We start from the raw sequence: 25018 nt of genomic DNA on the forward strand, positions 1-25018 counted from the left end.
GATTCGCTTTCTGGGAGTTGAAAACACCAAAGTAATAAACCAGATGAAGCCTCACAAGAGCCGCAATGCCGCTTCCCCAGCTGGAGAGAGGGCATCTGAGACAATGCGGGGCCTAAACCTTAGTGAGGCTCCTCTGGCTGACGGCCCCCACCGAATTGGGTTTCAAGGGGTTCAACACCCAATCGCCCATTCGTTTTGGTTTACCAGGACGTTTTCGGGCCAGAAATAGGCCTGGACGCGAGTCGTACTCCTCTCTTCCCCTGCAAGTCGGTGCATTGGAGGAACAATCAAAGTCCTGTTGTTTTTCGGTATGCTATCGTGCTTTCAACATCCGCGCCGGGAGAAGCAACACCACGCGGGGTGCCAAGACCTCAATGATTCCCCCATGATCTGGGCGATCAATTGATCGCTCCTTGATGTTCACTCCGAACTCAACTCTACTTTCTGGTAGAATAACCCCCTTCTCACAGCCACTTCGAATGAGCTCCCTCTTGCTGTCTGGTGAGGGTATATATTGGGTATTGTAATTAACTAATGGAACTGCTAAAAGACATTGGCGCTGTTTGTAAACCTCGACTTGCGTCGGAAACCCTAGTAATGAGAGTCTAGTAAGTGGTCATAAAAAAGGAAAAAGGAGAAGAAGAAAAAAGAAAAGTGGTTGTTGGTTGGTTTTGTCGGCCGTGTCATATCCCCATCCATATCCCGTTCGCGTCTCTCATCTTCGCATCACTGCCTCCTGATTTTTCTTCATCTTCTTCTTCATCGGTCATTGTCAGCTCTTCAGCGGCCAATTGTCCGCATAGCTCCGCCGGATCTGCACGTCGTTCTGGATCCAGATGACGCCTTGCCGTCTTTCCTCATCCTCCACCTCCGGCCACGCGCCCAGCGCAGTCGACCCGGCCCTGCTGGGTTGGTACTGGTTCTGGTGCTGGTGGTGGTGGTGGTGCCCTTCTCCAGGTCCGGCCCGTCGGCCTGCTGCAGCTGCGCCTCCTCCTCGATAAACGTCGTGTTCGTGGCGTGCGAGTCGCGCATGTAGGCCCGCTGCGGCCTCGACACCGGCCGCGGCACCGCCGCCATCTGCATCGGGATCGAGACCGACCGCGTCGTCCGCAGGGAGTCGGTCCGCATCGTCGACGAGTTCGACCCGGGCCGCGCCGAGGCGGCGGCGGCGGCGTGCTGGAGCAGGCCCTGGCCGCTGTCGCGCACCGACGACGCGAACTTGGAGTCGTCGTCGAGCAGGACCGCCGACTTGTGGTCGCCGCCGCCTCCTCCGTCGGCCAGTGGGCCCTCCACCATGGCGAACGGCGGCCGCTGCTGGCTGTGCCGCGACGGACGGCGGCCGTGTCGCCCCCTGCGCTGCGAGCGCGCGTAGGCGCTCGCGAGGTTCTGCTGCGTCTTTAGGTAGAGTGGGCGCAGGGTCGGGATGCCGATGCAGATCATGGCGACGGCGATCTCGGCGCCGGCCCAGGCGAAGTAGGGGACGAAGTTCACTGGGGAAGTACGAGTCAGCAACCTGGCGCAAAGTAAGGTACCTCGATTGCGGGAACCTATATGCTTACATGTGTAGTTATATACGTCCAGCCTGGAGAGGACTACGGTTCTGACGATGCCGCAAGCTCCGGCACTGCTCAGGGGGTTCTGGTTAGCGCTCTGTTCGTGGGGGCGAGGTAACTGGACGGATCTCAACTTACATCACGCCCAGACTCATGCCGCCGGCCAGCATAACCTTCTCGCGCTGTGGCATGCGCAGCTCCTTGATGAATAACCAAGGGAATATCGCGAACAAGAAATCGCATGCACTAGACCATACTGTTCCACAAGTCAGCACTATGTCTTACCCCTCCCCCCTTTTCTGTTGAACTGAACTTACCACCAAGCATGACGCTCATGGGCTGGATCTCAATGTTCCACTTGCCCGGGGTGCGGAGCGGGTCCCAGCTGGTGCGGATCGGGGTCGTCTGGTTCCAGAGCATGACGACGAGGGCGATGGAGGTGCCGCTGGTGACGGCGATGGCGAGCCAGAGGACGACGCGCTGCCAGCGGGCCTGGACGACGCGCAGCAGGAACAGGCCCATGGACAGCTTGGCCATGGCGTTGCCCGTAATGGCGAAGCTGTTGGCCACGTACGTCCAGAAGATGGCGTCGCTCGACTCGGCGATGCTGAGGCCCCAGAAGCTCTTGCCCAGGCCATGCTGCACGGCGACCTGGATGAAGACGGTGAAGCAGAGGAGGAATACCTGCGGAGAGTTGTTAGCGTGTATGCTATCCAGCTGGGCTCCCTCTCCGGCCCAAGCGGTTTCGAGCTTGGTCCGTAGCCGGGGGGGGGTATCATTGGACTCGAGTCAGGGGAGAGCAACTTACACCGGTCCATGCGTACATGTGATCCTCAATGCCGACGAACTTGACGATGCGCCGCCGGGTATAGAGTCGAGCGACGACCAATGTGAGCGAGAAGGCCGTCAGCGCCCACATGGCCACCGCTAACTCGAGGCCGCGATTCATCGTTTGCTTGGCTGGTTATCACGAGCCCACCCAGGCGGCCTGTACGATGCGCAAGCGCATGGGTGGTTGCGAGCTTTCGAAACGCGACGGCGATGCTAAAGTGGTAGCCGAAAACTTGTTATCACGGGACGAAACCTTGGAAACGGAACAGGTAAAGCCTTGGAACGCCTTGGTAACAGAGCTTTTTGGAATATGGCGAGTCAAAAAGAAGTAAGTAACAAGCGAAAAAGCAGGAGTGTGAGAGAAGGTCTAGAGGTGCGTGGCACACACGAAGGGTTGTACAGGGACTAAGTAAGAGCGTACAACCATGCATCACCCACTTCTCCCGCGAGCTAACAAGCGAACGCAATATCTCCGCAGCCAGTCAAAAGGGCCCCGGCGGTCAAGATTACTGGCCGCAGGTTACCTGAATTAGATAAACGGGCCGGAGTTGGGAGAGTGGGAAAGTGGGCAGCAATTGAGGCGGAAGCGAACTAGATCGCGTGATGGAGATATAAGGTTGGCTCAGGGCCCATGAGATGGCCGGTTGAGAGACAGCAGACGGAGTTTTCTCGAACGAATGCTGCCCCGTGTCGAGAATCGTTGGCTGCAGGAAAAGAAGAAGGAAAAAAACCTGGCCATGACCCCTCCTCCTGGGTAGCATTGGCTTTTTTTCCTCCTTCTTCTTCTTGTTTTTCCTCACTCATGCCAGGATCAAGAGATGTCATATAACATGATGGATAACCGCTAACATCCACCGTACGCGTGGAGCGGAAGAAAAGCGTAGGGGTCAATTACCGTCGAAAGCACGCCACCGAACGAAATGCAGTCCGCAGAGGCATCCGGCAACGAAAAGACTCACACATAACCCACAGCTCGGATTCGCCCAATGCAAGTGGATAGGACCAACAGTTGGTCTTTGTTCCTTGCTGATTGACTCGCACGTAGCGCAAGACCTGCCGGGGTTATTCGCCTTTGCGGATTGGCTGCCGTGCCAGCGTTTTGGGCCAATCAGCGCTCGTATCGCCACTAGACGACCGCCAAGCCCGCGACTCTGCCATCTCATAGGCCGCGCCAAGGATGGGGGGATAAGCGCCGCCCACCCACTTGGTTTGGCCGAGTGGAGCAAGCCAGCCACTAACAGGACCCTGCTCAGAACCTGCTGTGCCTGGGACCTTTGGTATCAAATCGATCTCCGGACACACACAGCCAACAAGATGAAGGACATAACCAGGTTGCAGCTGGAATGGCGCACCTTTCGAGCGTACCAGAACCGAATCTCCTCTTTCATTGCGCAAGCAGGCCGAGGGACGTCACTGTGCCCTGAGACACCCCTGTCCGTATTCCTCCGATAGGCCAATGCATCACTTTACTCATCTTCCAGCTTTCGGTCATGTGATGTTCAGACGGCTTCTGGAATGGGCCTCTCAGACGACCGAGCTGGGATCTGTATGCATGCGTCTCTGTCCTGGTCTCGTACTGCCGGCGCCGAAGAAGCATGGCCTGGCATGGCGTGGCGCGCACGGGTTACCAGTTAGGGACTGGTGCGTATTGTATCGAAGCTGGTTGGACCTTCTATTCAATATTTACCTACATGAATGCTTACTTGGTGAGGCGGCAGGCCATGTTTTGCAGCCCGGGGTTAACGTTATTCGGTGCCTGGTCCGGTTAGAAAACCGTACTAGGCTTCGACAATGGGCCGGTCTTTGCATGATTGCGAATGCTATTTCCGTTTTTAGAATTAGGAGTGGAGGACAAGGAGACAAATGCATGCTCCACAGGTGAGGATAAAGATCCGATTACCGAGCTCGTGTAGTAAGTGGGCGGCACGGTTTAATAAAGGGGCTATCCTTTAAGGTTATATTATATTCGAGATAATTATCTTTATCTTTTTTTTAAAAATAATAAGTAAAATGTTTAATAGTATAAATATAGTGCTTAACTTTAAATATTTTATAAAAGTATTATTTACTTTTTTTAATTAATTAAGCTTGATTATTAAAAGGTTATTAATATAATTATATAACGTTATTAATAATATATACGAAATTAATTAATTAAGTGAAGTTAAAATATATTAAATTAAAGAGAAAATAAAAGAAGGAAAAAAAGAAAGAAGGTTAATTTTAATACGGTGCGAAAGGTAAAGTAATAATATATAAAGTATTATATTAAGTAGTTAATTAATTAGTTAACCTTAATAAAGCTTTAATAATACTAATTAATTAAACCACGTATATTAGGTTAAATAAGGCTTAATTACGTGATTAATATAGTATTTATAATAAATATTAATTATAAATATTAAATTAATAATAATAATTAACGTAATCCACGGTCTAATTAAATACACGGTTTAATTGAACACTTTTTTTTAATTCCGTACAAGTTATATTTTATGCCTTATACTTTTATTACTTATAATAGTAAATTAATAAAAAGAGAACGATATATAATTAACGTTCTAAGCGTTTTAAAAAACCCTAAATTACGCGTACGAGCCCTAACGCGAATATATAATATTTCTTATATAATCTTACGTTATTAACGTCGTAATAGTATTCCACGACGAAATACGCAGTCGTTAACGTAAAAGCTTACGAATTCCGAAGAATAATTAATCGTATAATATATAATTAATTTAAATTCGCGATCGTTTCCGCTTTAGATAAGTAGTATTAAAAATATAACGAATCGATTATTTAATTTACGTAACGCGGAACGCGTCGGCATTAATTAAACTTTTAATTTCGTACGATAATAATTAAATCTTCGGACGCGTTTTAATCGAAAAATCGATTATTAAAGAATCTTTTATAAAAATCCCGACGCGTATCGCGCGTAGTTTATTTTCGTATAGAATATAATTAATAAGTATAGAATTTGAAAAAAATATATATATAATTTCGACGAAACCGGGTTTTTTATAAGCTAAATTTCGTTCGAAATAGTCGTAATTACCTCCGATTAACGCGGAAAGCTTAAAGTAGTATAATAAAGGAACCGGGAATAGGTTATAGTAATATAAAACGTCGAATTATATGATTACGCCATTTCTCCGTATATTATTTTTACCGGGAAAACGTACCTTTTTTCCTGCTATGAAAACAGCTTATTATCGAAAAATTAAGTAATCGTAATTATTAAAAATAGCTGGATTACGAATAAAAAGGGCGAAGATTAGATTCGATACTTCGATAAATATATAAAGTTTTATACGAAAAGTGTTTACCGCTTATTAATTTTTAACGGCTATAAGAATTACTATTTAATATTTTTTAAGCTTTATTATAAAAAAAATTCGATTATTATACTTTATATGCCTTTTTATTTATTATATAAGTTTTAGCCTTTTAATATCGGCTATTTTTATACGTTAAAAAGGGCGTACGGGAAAGAAATTAAAGGTTTTATACGGGCGTATATTACTTATATTTTAAAGGAGAACTTTCTACTAACGTTTTTAAAAACGTTCTAGGCGATTTTCACCGTTTTGAATATATAAAGAGGTTTTCGAGGGACTGGACTCGTTTCGTATAATCTAGAATATATTATTTTATAATTAAATATAAAGTTACGTATTTTAAGATTTCTAGGGATATTTTCCGGCCTACCTATTCTTTAGGAATTAAAAACTTTAAATAACCCGATTAAGGCTTAATCCTAAACCGAATACGTTTAAAACCGTATCGTACGGTATTAAAATAGCTTTTCGACGTCGATTTTAACTAAACTTAATTAGATTACGAAAGGTATAACGCAGGTAATATACCGGCTCGTTTTTTTAAAAAGTAAAATAACCGCACTACGAAAGGTAAATAAGATACTTAACCGGCGCCGCCGTACAAAAAAAAAGGCTACAGGATAAAGGATTACTTCGTATATAAACTAAAAAAGACTTATAGTTTTAAAAAAACGTTAATAAATAATTATAGGATAAATCGCGCCGAAATAATAGTCGTACGAGAAAGCTTAAAACGCGCCCGCGACGTTATAAAATCTACGAGGAGCCCGGGTATAATACGCGTACCTATTAAAATAATGTAAAAGTATTTAAAAAAGAGGATTCCGATTAATTTTAATATATTAAATACGTTATGGTGAAATTAATTTATATTTCGTTATACGAGGCCTTAAAAAGTGTTTAATTAAACCGTGTATTTAATTAAACCGTGGATTACGTTAAGTTTTATTATAATTATAATTTATTAATAAACTCGATATTTAATTACGTAATAAAAAAATAATTAATATTAATAAAAAACATTACGTACTATATAAATTAAAATATAAAATAATAATATTTTTTTTAAAAAAAAACTTATTTAAATAACGTGGTTTACTATTACGCGACGTATATTACTTAGCGACGCACCTTTTTTATTTCTCGACCTTTTTATATAAATTAATTTAATTATAACGCTTAAAATTAATTAAAACTATTCGCTATCCGATTCTTTATTTAATTCTATATTCTTTTTATATATTCGCGTATTATAACCTATCTTGCCGTAAATATTATAGCGCTTTTTATCGGTTGCCCTCCGCTTTAACGAACCCTTATTTTTACTTTTATCGGGTATTAAACGCTTTTTTTTATTTTCTCGTCCTATAGTTATTAAGATTCCTTAATAATAAGGGCTCTTTTAAGCTAAACTCGCGACTTTTTAACTCTCCGGCGCTTAAAAAGTGCTATATTAGCCTCCTTTAATATATATATCTTATTATATATAAAGGTTATTTTATAAGCTATTTTAATTATATTTTTCGCTATTTAGTCTACCGTATTTAAAATCGGCGTTAAAAAGCTTCCTTAATAAGTAAACACCCTTTTTAATATAAGTAAAGTGTTTAATTATTTATTAAGGGTTAAACGACGTTTAAGGGTTATAGGTACTAGCCGTCCCTAAACGGGATAGGTTAAGTATAAGCGTTTAAAGACGTATATTTAGCTTATTAATTACCTCGTTAGGATTATAAAGTATTAAATTAAATACGTTAAATCTAAATTTAATATTAGCTTCCGTAAAAATAGTAAAATGCGCGGCTTTAAAAGTAATAAAAAACTTAAGCTTAGTAATATAGTTTATAAAAGCTTTAATAAATAACTCGATTTCTTTCGAATAAGTATACTTTAAAGGCAAATAAAGTACTATATTAAGAGATTAAAGTAAATACGATAAATAGGGAGGTATATTAATAATAATAATATCGTTATCCTAGTAATATACCTCGAATTCGGTTAAAATATAGCTTTCGTAGCCGTCGAAAATTAAGAGGCGGTAGCGACCCTTTATTTATAATCTAATATATTTATCGAAATGCTTAATTTAATTTAAGCCTATCTCGTTATTAATCTAACTATTAGAAATCGGTTTAATTACTTAATCGCCCGATAAATCGGTTTCGCAGGATTAATTCGCGAAGTAATATTAACTTTAAACGATTAAGAACGGCGGAATATATTAACCCTACGAATTAATATATTTAATCGCCGTTATTTATTCTTAATTATTAAACTAAACCGATTTCGCTTTTTTATACCGCTTAATACGTATTACGACGAATATTAACCCGATTATACCTATTATAAAACCGGTCTCGTCGAAATTCTAAATATTTTCGTCGACGATCTTATATTTCGCCTTTATATTTACGACTAGCGTAAACTAAGTAAAAATAACTTTAAAATCTTCGTAAAAAACCCTTTAATAATCGTATCGACGATTTATTTTAATCTTTAAGTCCGGGTTACGGTTAATAAAGCGTTTAACCTAATATTTATTAACGCGGTTACCGCCGTGCGATGCGGTAAAAAAAATTAATTATATTTTCTATACTAGCGAAATCGAGAGGTATCCCTTAAATATTTAAATTAATTATATATTTACGAAGTACCTCCTTTTTAATTAAATTTATTTTACGTCGTTTCGATTAAATTTCGCGTTTTAAAGTTCGGTTATAAATTCGATAGCGTAAAATTAATTCGGGTATATTATAAACTTTTATTACTGCTTTTTAGTTTATTTAATTCGATTCGTTTTATATCGCTTAAATTATTAAAACTATCCGATTTTTTTAGGATTAATTAAGCATTATAGTTATAAAAGTATTATACGTTAAAGTTTAATTATATTAGAATTAAATTAAGGTGCGTCGCTAAGTGATATACGTCGCGTAGTAGTAAACTACGTTATATAAAATAATATAAGAATTTAATTTATAAATATATATATTAATAAAATAATATATTAAGCTAAATACGAATTAAAAAACGAAACGTACGATTCTATTTATTATTATAAAAAGAAAGGAGCTAAGATACCTTTTAATACTTACCTTTACCTATTAAATTAATGTATATACTAAAGAATACACTAGACAGCTCCCATTTTTTAAACATTACCGGGTTTTCCGGAGAGTATCCAGCTATTAGGATCGCTCAAATCCTCCACCATCTCCCATTCGCAGAACGTTAGTGACTTCTGCCCCTCGGTCACTACTGTGCGAATCAAGCCGTGAGGATATGAACATCTATTGAGGGATAGGAACCTGGTTCCCGTGGGATTGTTGACCTGGCCGAGCCTATCGGTCATCCAATTGATGGAGGCTACAGTGCTTGAGGCGTGGTATGTGTGATTGGTCTTTGTCAATGGAAACCACCAGGGAGCGATAAAAACGAGGGTTTTTATCAGTCTGCAGGCTGAAGGCGGGATTCTGACCGACATGTATTGTTGAGGGAATTGGCCTCCTCTCATGTAATCCGAGTTTAGAACCTTGGACTTCTTGTGGTATGCCAAAGCCGCCACACAGCAATCGTCCGTGCAATGCACATCGTATAACTCACGGTAAGAAAGTAAGAACTTGTCGGCATGCGGATTCAGGTAAACACAGCCCTTAACAGTTCCGACGGTGTCCAGTTGAGTCTTGAGATCCTCCTCGATGTGGTTGTATGTCCCGGCAGCTTCGCGAGAATACCAATATCTCGCATTGAGTCCCTCTTTGGTATGTTTGCCCGAAAGGCCGCGCTCGGATGCCCATCTCTCGACGCTTTGAATCGGCATAGGCGAGGTGGGCACTTTCATGATGTCGAGTCGGCAGCTGTAGCGTCGGAGAGCCTCTGCGCGGGACTGGCGGTTGACAGAAAGAAGCCGGCTGACCAAACGTTTACCGGCCACAGGCATGATGCGAAGGCTGTCGCGGTGCACAAACAAGATTCGATCGTCTGTTTCGCCGTCGAGTACCTCCTCCCACTGCACAGATTCTGTATTAGCCGTCGTCTATTGCATGTCGACCTGGTCGAACGTAGGCAAGCTGGACAGGGAAGTGATACTCACGATCATAATCTGAAGCTCGCGAGCCAGGCGAGGGAACAGAGTAAATTTCGCCATGATGCCTGTCGGAGAACCTGGCTGTGGGTGTGTTGAAGGTTTCCGGTTGATTGTGGAATGACCGCGGTTGAGTTCGGCTCGTTGTTAGCCAACGATGAGATAATTGAAGTGAAAGAATGGCAGTGGAAGAATGTCTGCGGGTGAGGGTTGTTGGATGACGGTTGCTTGCCTGTGTGAGTGTGGAGGGCACGATAAAGGTCCGTAAGAGACACGACCACCTTGTCTTGAATCCGAAAATGTGAGTGAGAGAGGTCAAACTGGTGTTTCAGGATGGAAAAGGATTTACTGATTGCAACTGGAAGTTCCAATAAATAACCTTGTGGATGTTGGGCTCACGTGGCGCGAGCGAGTAACTCTTCCAGGACATGATACTATCGCGAGACCCGGGATCGCCTTGAACTCTATACTGTGGAGGGTTGACGAGCAGCTGCGGTTAAGCGATATAGCGAACAGAGGGCTTAGTATTTATTATTTATTATTAATATAAAGTTAATATCAATTTATATCACCTCTTATAATGTAAATTATAAAACTTATTAAATTAAATTAATAAATAACCTCGGATTTTTAGTATATACGAGAAGAAGGCGAGAACAGGATAAAGCGGATCTGTGTCGTGGACCCCGCCGTGGACCAAAGGAGGTAGAACGGACAACTTTTACCCAATGTTCACAGACCCGGCCTCACAATCAAGCTCATAGCAGGCGGGCAGACAAGGAGAGGGAAGGAAGACGGTAAATATGATCCACAGGAAACACTATAAATTGAATATTCATTCGGTCATAGGCTGCAATTCCTGAATAGCCTCACAGAACTGGTCAGTTCGTAATTGTTGGATTCTCCACAGAGTTTGGAGGGTAATAGGGTAAAATACCTTCTTTTCAAGTCTATGCGTGTGTTGAGTTTGCATGGGTTTGAGTCCCTTGCTTCTGCCTGCCTACGATAACGTATCTGCCATGGTCTACCGACAACCTATCAACCGAGTGCAATGCTAGCGTAAAAAAGTGTACCAGTGGTTCAGTGGCCGTAACAAGAGCAGCGGCTTGCGACCTACCAACCTGTGTCATGAGCACGGCCTCTTCACTTTTCATCAATAAAATTGCGTTTCCCTCCATCTTTGGTAACCAGCCAAAGATAGTCAGATTTTTCTATCCCAGATTCTCACAGAGGTCTGGGAAAGATCTGTTTATTTTGACATTTCTTAAACACAAGCCATACATTTGGAGTATCCTTGCCTCATCCACATAAACAAGACAGCCTTTGGGCAGCTAAGCATCATGTCGACGTTTCCTCAGGTCAGTCGTCTTGCTCCCGAGCTGCGCATGTTGATAGTAAGTAATTCCTGTTATCCCAAGTCATGCTCATCGTCCCTTACATATTACACCTTTGCCATTTCACATACCCTTGACATCTCACAGGCACACAGTTTGCGGCACACCGGCTAACCTGATTTCCTATTTAGTGGAAAGAGGCCCTAATGAGCGAAACACAGGATCGTATCGCTCTCGTCCACCGAGACAGTCTACGCATCGTCCCCTCCAAGTCTCTGGTCAGCCCGCTTATGGCAGTCAACCGAGAGTCACGCGAGGTAGCCCTCACTTATTTCGATGTTCGACTCGACATCGTCCGCCTCACTATCGACTTGACTGTCAAGGACACCTACTCATGGGCAACAACCAGACCGGCGGACTGGGAGAACCATGTGCGTAACGAAATCCACATCGCCGCCCACGCGGCCTTGGTCTCGCAGCCGAACGGCGCTCAGCCCGGCGCCCCAAAGGGCTCCATCTACTTGAATTCGCACCTCGATACGTTCCTGCTCTCCTTCAATCAAGTACCCGGAAATAGACGGGGCCTCCAGCCGCTCCTCGAACCCCACGCCCTGGGGAACTGCTGTCCCGAGGTGCTGACTTACGCCAAGATCGCCGAGGAACTCGGCCCTTCCGCCCTGAAAGAGCACGAGGTGCCTCATCCCTACGTCAGCGCCTGGCTCCCAACCCAGGCCTGCCGCCGCATCGCCAACGTCGTCTATGCCGCGCCCCACTACGACCTCGAGCTCAAGCCCTGGCCCGGCAAGGTGTACTACTCTAGCGACACCGTCGCGACCCTATGGATGACCCAGCTCTTCCAGCAGATGCGCGGTGGCCCTGCTGGTGCGGCGGGAGGCGCTCCGTACCGAACCGTCGAGGACGTCCGCCAAGCTTCCATCAACTAGAAGAGATGGGGCGAGTTGGTCAATCAGATTCTGCGGGACGGGGCCATGTCGCTCACATTCAGAGAGTGGCAGTGCGAGGCGAGCACGCGCGACCCGAACGGATGGAGGCTTTGGAGATCTGCTTGAGTTGGGATAACAATGCAGACGGTTGAATAACCATATGGGACGATGGCATAACCATTTCAGACGATGGAGTAACCAAGACAGGACATGGGGGAATTCGCTTCACTCTCGGTAGACTACTGCATTTGTTTTCCACCCAAGATTAAATAAAACAAATCTCCAGAATAACCCATGCAGGACGTGCACACTCGCTTAAAGTAACTAATGGCAACAATACGCACACAATAAGGACAAGGGACGCTTTAATCTCATTGGCATAACATCAAATAGCGTTGATTGTGCTGGCTACTCGGCTTGGCAAAACACGCAATTGGACCATCTAGCCTGTCCATTGTTCACGGGAAGTACTGTACGGTAAGTAAGCAGCGCCCGCTGCCCCCTGGGGTTGCCGGTGACGTCCCGGCACAGGAATTGCGGTGTTTCTCGGTAAAAATATGGGTCCTTCTGGCAGTGCCGGCACGGTCACTTCGGTAATGTCGTCCCGGGTCACCCCGCTTGCGGCACCGGGGGACGGTGCTTGGGGCGGCGGTGGGACTTCGGGCTCCCAGCGAGGGTTGGCCGGCGCGCTAGGGACCCATTAGAGCTGCGATGCTCTTTTACATGAATTGACCACTTGAACACCTTATTGTTGTTGCCTTGTTTCCCCTTTTCTTTTTCTTTTTTTTATAGCATGGCCTTCCTGGGAAGCGATGGACATTCACCAAGCAGCTTGTTCATCTAAAATAACTAAAGGTCTAGGTACTTAGGCAGCATTCACTCTATTACCCAAATGCCCAGTTTTGGATCTCTATCAAAATAGAGCTGAATTTAGGCAAATTGTGAAGTCCACTACTTGGCCACCAAAGATACCAATATTGCATGTCATGGCGGTCGCTACTCACCCACCAGATTGAAATAAGCTCCTTAGATTTGCTAGTTTGGTTCGTCACCTTGCATGGAGATCCTTGCTTGTCAGATCCTGCGCCCCCTTGCTTAGCCAACAGCACCCGCAGACCCGATGAGCCACAAGCCTCTGTTGCCTGTAAGCCTGCATTCCGCGTTCCCCCCTATGGCCAGCCTACATTAGCGCCTGCACGGGCCAAATTGGCCCCTTACTAATGGTCGGCATCTTCTTCCACCCTCCACCAGTTCTCTTGTCCATTGCTTTACTTTTAGGAATCTCACCTAATCGCAAACTGTTGTTCCCTGCCAAGCCGTGCTGACGATGCCCCTCGTCTATTTCGATGAATCTCTTCCTGGAGGTCTCCGGTATTGATTTTCAGGCCCAGCCCCTCCTCCATGGCAGACTCATCCGACTCCTCCCCCAAACGGCATTGCTGGGAATGTCGCAGGCGGTGTCTGGTCTGCGACTTCACCCAGCCGGCTTGCAAGAGGTGCATCTCATCCGGCGTCGATTGTCCTGGCTACGGCACCGTCAAGCCGGTGAGGATTCAATGGCTCCCACCGGGTAAGGTCAAGTCACGGCGACACAAAGCCAATGCTGCCGACCCCGCTGGAACCAGTAGAGTCAAGGCTGATGCTCGTTCGACTACCGCATCGCCCGCGCCCACTGCCAGCTCATTGGCTGTACCGCCAGAACCGCCTCGTCTTGCGCAGAATTTCAGCCTACGTGTATTGACGGAGTGTGTAGAATACTGTGAGTGGTCATCATCCGATCCAGAATACATGAACCAAACCATCGCTAATGTTCGCGAAGTCAATGGGTGCATACTACAGGATCTACTACCAATACAGCAACTGGGCCCAAATCCGTACCTGTACCGGATTACGGAGAGGCACATGCAGGAGGCGGCAGCAAAACCGGATCATATCCGTTACGGCCTTTTCTGCACTGTCCTGAGTCATCGAATCAACAGGTCACGCGGGGGTATCCAAATGCCGGATTTGGAGGAACGCTTCTTTCATTACCGAGGGATAGCCATTCGCTCTCTTAGCGAACAGCTCGCGGAGGAAAGTCACCAACGAAGCGATGCCATGCTGGCCGGGGTCATGACAGTTCTCCTTCTGGAAGTAAGTGACCGCTTCTCTGCCGGGGGATACGATGGCTAAAAGCAAACATCCTTCCAGATCCACCATGGTGTCTCGCAGAACTGGCGCATGCATCTTGAAGGCATGCATCAGCTAGTGGCCCTCCGCGGGGGGTTCGAGGCACTGGCCGCCTCGGAGCATCTGGAGCAGTTTGTTCATTGTCTCTGGCAGTACGTAGCTACCAACCTACGTGACCCCTTATACCGGCAGATGCTAACCTGGTTCAGCCTCGCGGTCATGGGCAATACGACTTGTCCTGCAACAAGCATGGAGAGCACCGATACGCACCTTGAGACGCTCGACTTCGTCATGTCAAAATACTCCGGTTGGGCCTCGCCGTTTGGCTTTTGTCCGCCCCCTTAATGTCGGAAGTGGTCCGAATCAACCACCTTCGCTGGAGCACCGCTACCTCAGAGGCTCTATCCAGCCTGGACCTTTGGCGAGACGCACACGAGATACTCAGCCGTATATATGACTTCGTGCCCGAGGAGTGGGCGGCATCCAAACCCCTTTCGCAGCCAAAGTGGACCCTCGTGGGTAACATCTTCTTCGCGTCGGTGGCCTTGTACTGCATCTCCTCGTTGCAGAGCATATCCGAACCGCCCATCGAGATCGCCACGCCGGCCCAGCGCGCCACCCACGTCCAGTTCCTACACCTATGCCTCGTCGAGGCCGCGGACACCCCAAGCCTCAGAAATTGCATGCTCTGGCCGCTGGTCGTGCTCGGCGTGGAGGCGGCCAGCTGCGATAACCGCGCGGAGATGCGAACGTTCGTCACCGAGCAGCTGGAGACGCTGAGTAGGCAGTCCGGGACCTTTGTGCCCCTGACCGCCAAGCGGGTGCTGGAAGCGTACTGGCGGTCCGGCCAGACGGCCTGGGATGCGTGTTTTGACAGGCCGTATGCGCTGACGCTGCTCATATCCGTGGATGTCCACAAGATGATGTCTCGAGGAAGCCAGTGAAGCTAGTGCTGGTAATGCCGGGCTTCTCGGGCGAAAGTCGTGGTACAGCTCACTGCGTTAGGTTAGGAGACATTCGCGCAGTTTTGCGACGGGACTAAGTAGTTAACCCTAATGGGTGTACCTTACCTCAGGTATTAGACTAGTTACCCGCTCTACATTAGTTCTCCCTTATACTTATAGTGCATTTTAACGTTAAAATGTAAGTTAGCATTAAATAATAAATGGTAAGTAATTAGTTTAATTAATCGATTTAATTAAAAGCGTAATTTTATTACGTCTTTTAAGAATAATATTATTATTATATATTAATAAAATTATTTTATATATTATTTTTAATTAAAATATTAATTTTAATTTTAATAATAATTTCTTTAAGCTTTTAATTAATTTTATAATAAACTATAAGCTTTAAACGTTAATTTTAAACTATTATAACGTGGTTTACTACTACGCGACGTATATTACTTAGCGACGCACTTTTTTCACTTTTTAACCCTTTTATATAAATTAATTTAATTATAACGCTTAAAATCAATTAAAACTACTCGCTATCCGATTTTTCGCTTAATTTTATATTTTTTTTATATATTCGCGTATTATAATTTATTTCGCCGTAAATATTATAACGCTTTTTACCGGTTGTTTTCCGCTTCGACGAACCCCTATTTTTATTTTTATCGGGCGTTAAACGCTTCCGTTTTACTTTTTCGTTTTATAGTTTTTAAAATTCCTTAATAGTAAAGGCTTTTTTAAGCTAAACTCGCGATTTTTTAGCTCTCCGGCGCTTAAAAAGTGTTAAATTAGCCTCCTTTAATATATATATCTTATCGCGTATAAAGGTTATTTTATAAACTATTTTAATTATACCCTTCGCTATTTAGCCTACCGTATTTAAAATCGGCGTCGAAAAGCTTCCTTAATAGGTAAACACCTTTTTTTAATATAAATAAAGTGTTTAATTATTTATTAAGGGTTAAACAGCGTTTAAAGGTCGTAGGTATTAACCGTTCCTAAACGGGATAGGTTAAATATAGGCGTCCGGAGACGCATATTTAGCTTATTAATTACCTCGTTAAGGTTATAAAGTACTAAATTAGATACGCTAAATCCAAATTTAATATTAACTTCCGTAAAAATAGTAAAATACGCGGTTTTAAAAACGATAAAGAATTCGAGCTTAATAATATAATTTATAAAAACCTTAATAAATAGCTCGATTTCTTTCGAATAAATATACTTTAAAAGCGAATAAAGTATTATATCGAGAAATTAGAATAAGTGCGATAAATAAAGAGGTATATTAATAATCATAATATTATTATCTTAGTAATATACCTCGAATTCGGCCGAAATATAACTCTTATAACCGTTAAGAATTAAGAAGCGATAGCGACTTTTCGTTTATAATTTAATATATTTATTAAAGTATTTAATTTAGTTTAAACTTATTTCGTTATTAATCTAATCATTAAAAATCGGCTTAATTATTTAATCGCTTAGTAAATCGGTTTCGCGGGACTAATTCGCGAAGTAATATTAATTTTAAACGATTAAAAACGGCGGAATACACTAGCCTTACGAATTAATATATTTAATCGCTATTGCTTATTCCTAATTACTAAACTAAACTAACTTCGCTTTTTTACGCCGCTCGGCGCGTATTATAACGAATATTAACCCGATTATGCTTATTATAAAACCGGTTTCGTCGAAATTCTAAATATTTTCGTCGATAATCCCGTATTTCGCCTTTATATTCGCGATTAACGTAAACTAAACAAAAATAACTTTAAAATCTTCGTAAAAAGCTTTTTAATAATCGTACCGACGATTTATTTTAGTTTTTAAGTCCGGGTTACGATTAATAAAACGCTTAACTTAGTATTTATTAACGTAATCGCCACCGCGTAACGCGGTAAAAAAATTAGCCATATTTTTTATACTAACGAAATCGGGAGGTATCCCTCGAATATTTAAATTAATTATATATTTATAAAATACCTCTTTTTTAATTAAATTTATTTTACGTCGTTTCGATTAGATTTCGCGTTTTAAAGTTCGGCCGTAAATTCGATAACGTAAAATTAATTCGGGTATATTATAAACTTTTATTACTACTCTTTAACTTATTTAATTCGGTCCGTTTCGTATTGCTTAAATTATTAAAACTATCCGATCTTCTTGGGATTAATTAGGCATTATAGTTATAAAAGTATCACGCGTTAAAATTTAATTATATTAAAATTAAATTAAAGTGCGTCGCTAAGTGATATACGTCGCGTAATGGTAAACTACGTTATCTTTATTTTAATTATATAATTAAGCTTTATTAAAATTATTATATATAATTTAATTAATTACTTAGTATAGTGCTTAATACTATATTATATTTTATTTTTTATATCGTATTAAAATTAATTCTTTTTTCATTTTATTCTTAGCTTAATAAATTTTAATTTTAATTAATTAATTAATTTCAAATATATTATTAGTAGCGTTATATAATTATATTAAACCTTTTTAATTATTAATTAATAAATAGAAATTTTAGTATTAAAAGCGGTGTTAATTAACGTTAAAATTATTATATAAACTAATTTAATTATAATATTTAAAATTAATTGAAACTATTCGTTATTCGATTCCTCGTTTAATTTTATATTTGTTTTATATATTTACGTATTATAGTTTATTTCGCCGTAAATCCTATAGCGCTTACCGCCCGTTGCGCGTCTTTTTAACGAACCTTTATTTTCGTTTTTATCGGGCGTTAAACGTTTCTTTTTTATTTTTTCGTTTTATAGCTATTAAAACTCTTTAATAACAAGGGTTCTTTTAAATTAAACTCGCGATTTTTTTATTTTTCGGCGTTTAAAAAGTATTAAATTGGCCGTTTTTAATATATATATTTTATCGCGTATAAAGGTTATTTTATAAAGTATTTTAATTATACCCTTCGCTATTTAGTTTATTATATTTAAAATCGGCGTCGGAGAGCTTCTTTAATAAGTAAATACTCTCTTTTTAATATAAATAAAGTGCTTAGTTATTTATTAAAAGTTAAACGGCATTTAAAGGTCGTAAATACTAGCCGTCCCCGGACGGGATAAAGTAAATATAATCGTTTAGAAATATATATTTAATTTATTAATTACTTTATTAAAAATATAAAAATTAAATTAGAAACATTAAATCCGGATTTAATATTATTTTCTATAAATATAACGAAATACGTAGCTTTAAAAATAATAAAGAATTCGAGCTTCGTAATATAATTTATTAAAGCTTTTATAAATAACTCGATTTTTTCGAATATATACGCTTTAACGGCGAATAAAAACTATATTTAAAAGTTACAGTAAATAAAAAAGAGTAGGGAGATATATTAAGCGTAATAACTATTAAATAAGGTGGTTAGCATTATTAAATAAAGGTAACGGTATATTATCCGCTTTTACCGATAAATAGCCGAATTAATTTTATAAGTATAGATTTATATTAACATAATTATATTTGATTAAATATATATAAGTTATAGTAATATATAAGTTTACGCGTTTAATAATTAAGAGTTTTATATATTTAAAAGAGCGATTTAATGTATAATAAATGTATTTTATTAAAATAAGTTATTATTTATTGTTATTTATTACGATTAACGTAATATTATATTATTATATTTATCCCTATTATTATTAAGGTTTAATTAAGCGTTTTTAAGTATTAAAAAGCTTAAAACCGCGACTTTTAAGCTTTAGTTATTTCTTTAAACGTATAGAGAGAACTTTAAGGATTTAATCGATAGATTAGGTATTTTAAAAGGCTTATAAAGGACGATTATAAATGTTTTATAATTATTGAAATAGATTTTTTAACCGGAGGTCCGTTATAATTAAAATAGATTATTTAATAATATCGAGTTAACGAACTTTAATAGCGAGCTTACGATTTATTAAGAGAATAATTGTATATATAAATAATAATAACGCGGTATTTAGGGATTTATAAGGTTTATTAACGATATAATTAATAAGATTTATTAATTTATTTATTGCTTTCCCGATTAATTATTTACGATTTAATACCGTAATTTTAATATTATTAGAGTATTTAAATCGAAGGTTATTTTCGTTTAAGTTAAGATTATTTATTAAATAGTTATTCGATTTTTTAATAAGTTATTAAGAGATATAAAACCTTAGATTTAATAATAAGAGACCGTTATAGTCCTCGGTTAGCGTTATAAATTATTTAAAACACTCGATATTAAAGGTTAAGGTTATAATTTAATAATTTACCTCGGATTTATATTATTATAATAAATAGTATAGTTTAAAAAGGAGATTAATTAATTAAATGCGATAGAATATAGAGTAATAGTAATTAATTTATAACGTGGTTTACTATTAAGTGAGCCGTATTATTAAAAGGCTTAACATTTTTATTTACCTTTTTTATTAAACTTTAATATATAATAACTCTATTAATATTATACCGATTTTATCCTAAGAAAATCGAATCGTTTTAACGATTTAAACGATATATAAAGGCCGAAATTAAATTAATTAAAAACGCGTTACTATTATATATAATATTTTATATAAAACGTTACGTAATCGAATTAACGGTCGAACTTTATAACGCGAAATCCGATATTTATAATATAAATTAAATATAATTAAAAAGGAGGTATTTTATAATTATATAATCGATTTAAATACTCGAGGGTTACTTTTTAATATCGGTATTATAGGAGATATAATTAATCTCTTTTCGAAGTCGCGTAGTAACGACCGCATTAATAAGTATTAAATTAAGCGTTTTATTAATTATAACCTAGATTTTAAGACTCGAATAAACCGTTAATATAATTATTAAAGGGCTTTTTATAAAAATATAAGTATTATTTTTAACTAGTTTAAGCTAGTCGCGAATATTAAGGCTAAATACGGTATCCTCGACGAAAATATATAGAATTTCGACGAGATCGGCTTTATAATAGGTATAATCGAGTTAACCCTTATCGTAATATACGTCGATTAGCGTGAGAAAGTAAAGTCGGTTTAGCTTAGTAATCGAGAATAGTTAATAATTATTAAATATATTAATTTATAAGGCTAATATATCCTGCCGTTTTTAATTATTTAAAATTAGTATTATTTCGCGAATTAAGCTATCGAATATAACTTACCGAGCGATTAAATAATTAAGCCGACTTTTAATAATTAAACTAATAATAAAACGGGCTTAAATTAAATTTAATATTTTAATAAATATATTAAATCGCGGGCAAAGGGCCTTTATCGCCTCTTAATTTTAAACGGTTATAAGAATTATATTTCGGCTAAATTCGAGGAATATTATAAAAATAATAATATTATTACGCTTAATATACCTCTTTACTCTTTTTACTTATTTTAACTTTTAAATATAGCACTTTATTTACCGTTAAAGCGAGTATATTTAAAGGAAATCGAGTTATTTATCAAAGTATTAATAAACTATATTACGAAGCTAAAGTTTTTTATCGCTTTTAAAATAGTGTATTTTATTATTTTTACGGAAAATAATATTAAATTTAGATTTAAAGTAATTAGTTTAATACCTTATTATTTAAACGAGGTAATTAATAAGCTAAATATATATTTTCGGACGCTTATATTTAACTCGTTACGCTTAAGGACGGCCGGTATTTATAACCTTTAAACGCCGTTTAACCTTTAATAAACGACTCGATACTTTATTTTTATTAAAAGTAAGGTCTTTATTTATTAAAAAAGCTCTTTAACGTTAATTTTAAATATTATAAATTAAATAGCGAAAAGTATAAACGTAATAATATATTTAATAATCTTTATATACGTAAAAATTTATACCTTATAAGCGGTTAATTTAACCTTTTTTAAACGCCGAAGAGCTAAGAAATTACGAATTTAATTTAAAGAAAACTTTCATTATTTAAAAGTTTTAAAAGCTATAAAACGAGAAGGTAAAAAAAACGTTTAGCGATTAATAAAAGTAAAACTAAGGGTCCGTCAAAACGGAAGGCGGCCGGTAAAAGGCGTTACGATATTTACGGGGAGATAGGTTATAATACGCGAATATATAAAAAGGAAATAAAATTAAATAGCGAATCGGATAACGAGTAATTTTAATTAATTTAATATATTATAGTTAATTTAATTTATATAAAAAGGTTAAAAAGTAAAAGAAGTGCGTCGTTAAGTAATATATATCGCGTGGTAATAAATTACGTTAATAGTTAATAGGTTTATAAAAGCCTTTTTTATTAATTAATATTATGTTTTTTATAGGTAAATAAAGCTTATAAATATTAATAGGTAATTAAAGAAACGGTAATTAAAAGAAATTATATAAAAAAAACTAGAGGAATTCGAGGATTATTTAAAAAAAGGGGAGATCGATGTTTTAACTAAAGGTTTTATATTATTTTAAGCTTTAATTAAGCTTTTTTATTATTTAAGAGTATACTTTAATAACGTGGTTTACTATTAAGTGGCCCGTATTATTAAGTGGTTTACCTTTACTACTTCTCGATATTTTTATAAAAGTTATTTTAACTACGACGCTTTAAATTAATTAAATTTACTCGTTATTTAATTCGTTACTCGATTTTATATGTTTTTTATATATTCGCGCATTATAGCCTATTTCGCCGTAAATCCTATAGCGCCTATCGCCCGTCGCGCGCCTTTTCGATAAATTATTATTTTCGCTTTTATTAGTCGCTAGCCGCTTTTTTTTTACTTTTTCGTCCTGCAGCCTTCGAAATTCTTTAATCGTAAGGGCTCTTTTAAGCTGGATTCGCGACTTTTTAGCTTTCCGGCGTTTCGAAAAAGCTAAATTAGCCTTTTTTAAAGTACGCATCCGATTATACATAAAGGTTATTTTATAGGCTATTTTAATTATACTCTTCGCTATTTAGTTTACCGTATTTAAAATCGGCGTTGGAAAGTTTCTTTAATAGGTAAACACTTTCTTTTTAATATAAATAGAGTGCTTAGTTATTTATTAAGGGTTAAACAGCGTTTAAAAGTCGTAAATACTAGCCGTTCTCGAATAAAATAGGCTAAGTATAGGCGTTTAGAAACGCATATTTAATTTATTAATTATTTCGTCTAGGTTATAAAGTATTAAGCCGGATATGTTAAATTTAGATTTAATATTAGCTTCCGTAAAAATAGGGAAATATACAGTTTTAAACGCGATAAAAAACTCGAGCTTTATAATATAGTTTATCGAAGCCTTAATAAATAACTCGATTTCTTTCGAATAAGCACGCTTTAAAAGCGAATAAAATATTATATTAAAAGGTTAAAACAGGTGCGATAAATAGGGAGGTATATTAATTATAATAATATCGTTATTTTAATAATATACTTCGAATTCGGCCGAAATATAGCTTTCGTGGCCGTCGAAAATTAAAAGGCGGTAGCGACTTTTTATTTACGATTTAGTATATTTATTAAAGTATTTAATTTAGTTTAAGCTTATCTTATTATCGGTCTATCTATTAAAAGTCGGTTTAATTACTTAATCGCTCGGTAAATCGTATTCGGTAGCTTAGTTCGCTAGGTAATATTAGCCCTAAATAATTAACAACGGCGGGATGCACTAGCCTTGCGAATTAATATATTTAATCGCCGTTGACTATTCTCGATTACTAAGCTGGACCGATTTTACCTTCTCACGCCGATCGGCGTGTATTATAACGAGGGTTAACCCGATTATACTTATTATAAAGCCGGTCTCGTCGAAATTCTATATATCCTCGTTAACGATGCCGTATTTAGCCTTAATATTCGCGACCAGCTTAAATTAACCGGAAATAACGTTTAAATCTTTACAGAGAACTTTCTAATAATCGTACCGACGGTTTATTCGGGTTTTAAAGTTCGGGTTCCGATTAATAAAACGCTTAACCCAGTATTTATTAACGCGCTCGCCGTCGCGTAACGCGGTAAAAAGATTAGCTATATTTTTCACATTAACGATTTTAAGAGATATCCCGCGGGTATTTAAATTAATTATATATTTACGAAATACCTCCTTTTTATTCGCATTTAATTTATACCGTAAATATCGAATATCGCGTTATAAAGTTCGGTCGTAAATTCGGTAACGTAAAATAGTTTTAAAAACGTCGTATACTTTTACAGCATCTCTTTTACTTAATAGATTTAAATGTTTTCGTGTCGCTTAAATAGCTAAACCGATCCGGTCTTCTTAACTTAAATTAAGCATTATGGTTATAAAATTATTACGCGTTAAAGTTTAATTAAAGTCGAGAAGTAATAAAGGTGGACCACTTAATAATACGGGCTACTTAATAGTAAACCACGTTATATATTTATATTTATTTAATATATTATAATATACCCGTTTATTTTAAACTTATGCTTATTTATACTTTTAATTATTTATCGATATGTTTTAATATAATTATATAAAGCTTTTATTTATCTTAAGGGGACCGAATAAGAGTAACGTTAAATAATAGATTAATAAAAAGATAAAGATAAAAGGAAGAGACTTTAATTATAAAGGGCCGGTTAAGCCTTTACTAGTAGAATGCCTCACTAGTATTACCTTAATTAACCGCCTATTTATTTAAGCTTAGCGGGTTAATTAGGCCTTTTTTAAGTGGACCCCTTAATAGGGTCCATTAAGTTACCGGGCCGGAAAAACTCTTTACCGTCCTCGGTAAGCCTTTATACTATATATTTTACTTTATTTATATTTATATAAAAATATTCTATAATATAAGTAATATAATTCATTAATTAATTTATTACTATTACGTAAATTAATCGATATAAAACATTAAGGATTTCCTCTTTTTATTTTTACTTTTAAAAGGCTTACCTTAACCTCGTTTAAAAATAGGAATTAGTTAATTTAAGGCTTATAGTAAAGATTTAACGTTAACTAGTTTAAGTATAACCGTTAGAATATTAACAAAGGCCGTTTTAGTAAATTCTAGTGTAGGGAGCGTTACATTAACCGATATAGGTTTAATAAGTACGGCTTCGAAAAGTACCACAGGATCGAAAGGTATACTTCGTGTATTCGAAATAATCGATTTAATATTAGCGGTAGGTTAAACTAAGGGTTAAACTATAAGTTTATTTTGTTTCTCGATTACATTTAAAGCCTCCTTCGTTAATAGTTATTTAGCCGGTATATTTTAAGCTATTATAAATTCTACTATTTTAAATTACTTTATTATAGTTAAAATATTTAGGGTTTTCGTAACTACTTTATTAAGTTAAGTGACTTTTCGGGGTTAACTAGGCTTCTTTTTTTTAACTTTAAATTATTCCGATTCGTTATCCTTTTAAACTTTACGAAAGCGTCTTAGCCCACGTTTCTTTTTTATTAATCTAGCTATTATTTAATATTCTCTTTACGTAAAATATATAATAGTTTTCCGCTAGATTAACGAGCCCAGTATTTTTTAATTAATTCCTCGGAACCGTTAAGGGTATTCTCTTCTCTCTACGTATTATATTAATAATTAAATCCTTCTTATTTAATTAAATATTTAAATTTATTACGGTTTCGGTTAAGTTTATAACTTATAAAAATCTTAACTCTAAATCGCGGAATTTCATCGTTAAACTTATATTTATACTTATCTACGTTAATAAAACTTAAAAAAGATTAAGTCCGGTCGAGAGGATTATCGCCTTAAGAAATAAATGCCAGGTATTCAACTAAAATAATAAAATAAATTAAGCTTCCCTCGAAGAAATCCAGTTTATAAACTAAATTATTAACCTTTTTTATTACTATTT

General features: G+C 38.0%; 4 protein-coding genes across 4 annotated transcripts; 2 read left to right on the top strand and 2 right to left on the bottom strand.

Annotated features, from left to right (window-relative positions):
• Positions 1 to 780: 780 nt before the first annotated feature.
• On the bottom strand, positions 781 to 2502 carry PG986_004045 (uncharacterized protein; the record flags this gene model as incomplete). The annotated part of the gene is made up of 5 exons (XM_066840267.1): positions 781 to 1490; positions 1560 to 1624; positions 1692 to 1809; positions 1871 to 2237; positions 2362 to 2502. The coding sequence occupies 5 exons, from the start codon at positions 2500 to 2502 to the stop codon at positions 781 to 783; spliced, it is 1401 nt and encodes a 466-aa protein (XP_066702894.1).
• Positions 2503 to 8876: 6374 nt separating this feature from the next.
• On the bottom strand, positions 8877 to 9872 carry PG986_004046 (uncharacterized protein; the record flags this gene model as incomplete). The annotated part of the gene is made up of 2 exons (XM_066840268.1): positions 8877 to 9734; positions 9819 to 9872. The coding sequence occupies 2 exons, from the start codon at positions 9870 to 9872 to the stop codon at positions 8877 to 8879; spliced, it is 912 nt and encodes a 303-aa protein (XP_066702895.1).
• A 1277-nt stretch (positions 9873 to 11149) lies between these two features.
• Positions 11150 to 12087, top strand: PG986_004047 (uncharacterized protein; the record flags this gene model as incomplete). Its single annotated transcript, XM_066840269.1, has 2 exons — positions 11150 to 11203; positions 11335 to 12087. 2 exons carry the CDS (start codon positions 11150 to 11152, stop codon positions 12085 to 12087), a joined length of 807 nt encoding a protein of 268 aa, XP_066702896.1.
• Positions 12088 to 13488: 1401 nt separating this feature from the next.
• PG986_004048 (fungal-specific transcription factor domain-containing protein) lies at positions 13489 to 15200 on the top strand (the record flags this gene model as incomplete). The annotated part of the gene is made up of 4 exons (XM_066840270.1): positions 13489 to 14220; positions 14278 to 14408; positions 14466 to 14563; positions 14611 to 15200. The coding sequence occupies 4 exons, from the start codon at positions 13489 to 13491 to the stop codon at positions 15198 to 15200; spliced, it is 1551 nt and encodes a 516-aa protein (XP_066702897.1).
• Positions 15201 to 25018: the final 9818 nt, after the last annotated feature.

Source organism: Apiospora aurea (genome assembly GCF_038362705.1).
Source record: "Apiospora aurea strain CBS 24483 chromosome Unknown utg000003l_segment0_segment0, whole genome shotgun sequence".
Lineage (NCBI taxonomy): Eukaryota > Fungi > Ascomycota > Sordariomycetes > Amphisphaeriales > Apiosporaceae > Apiospora > Apiospora aurea.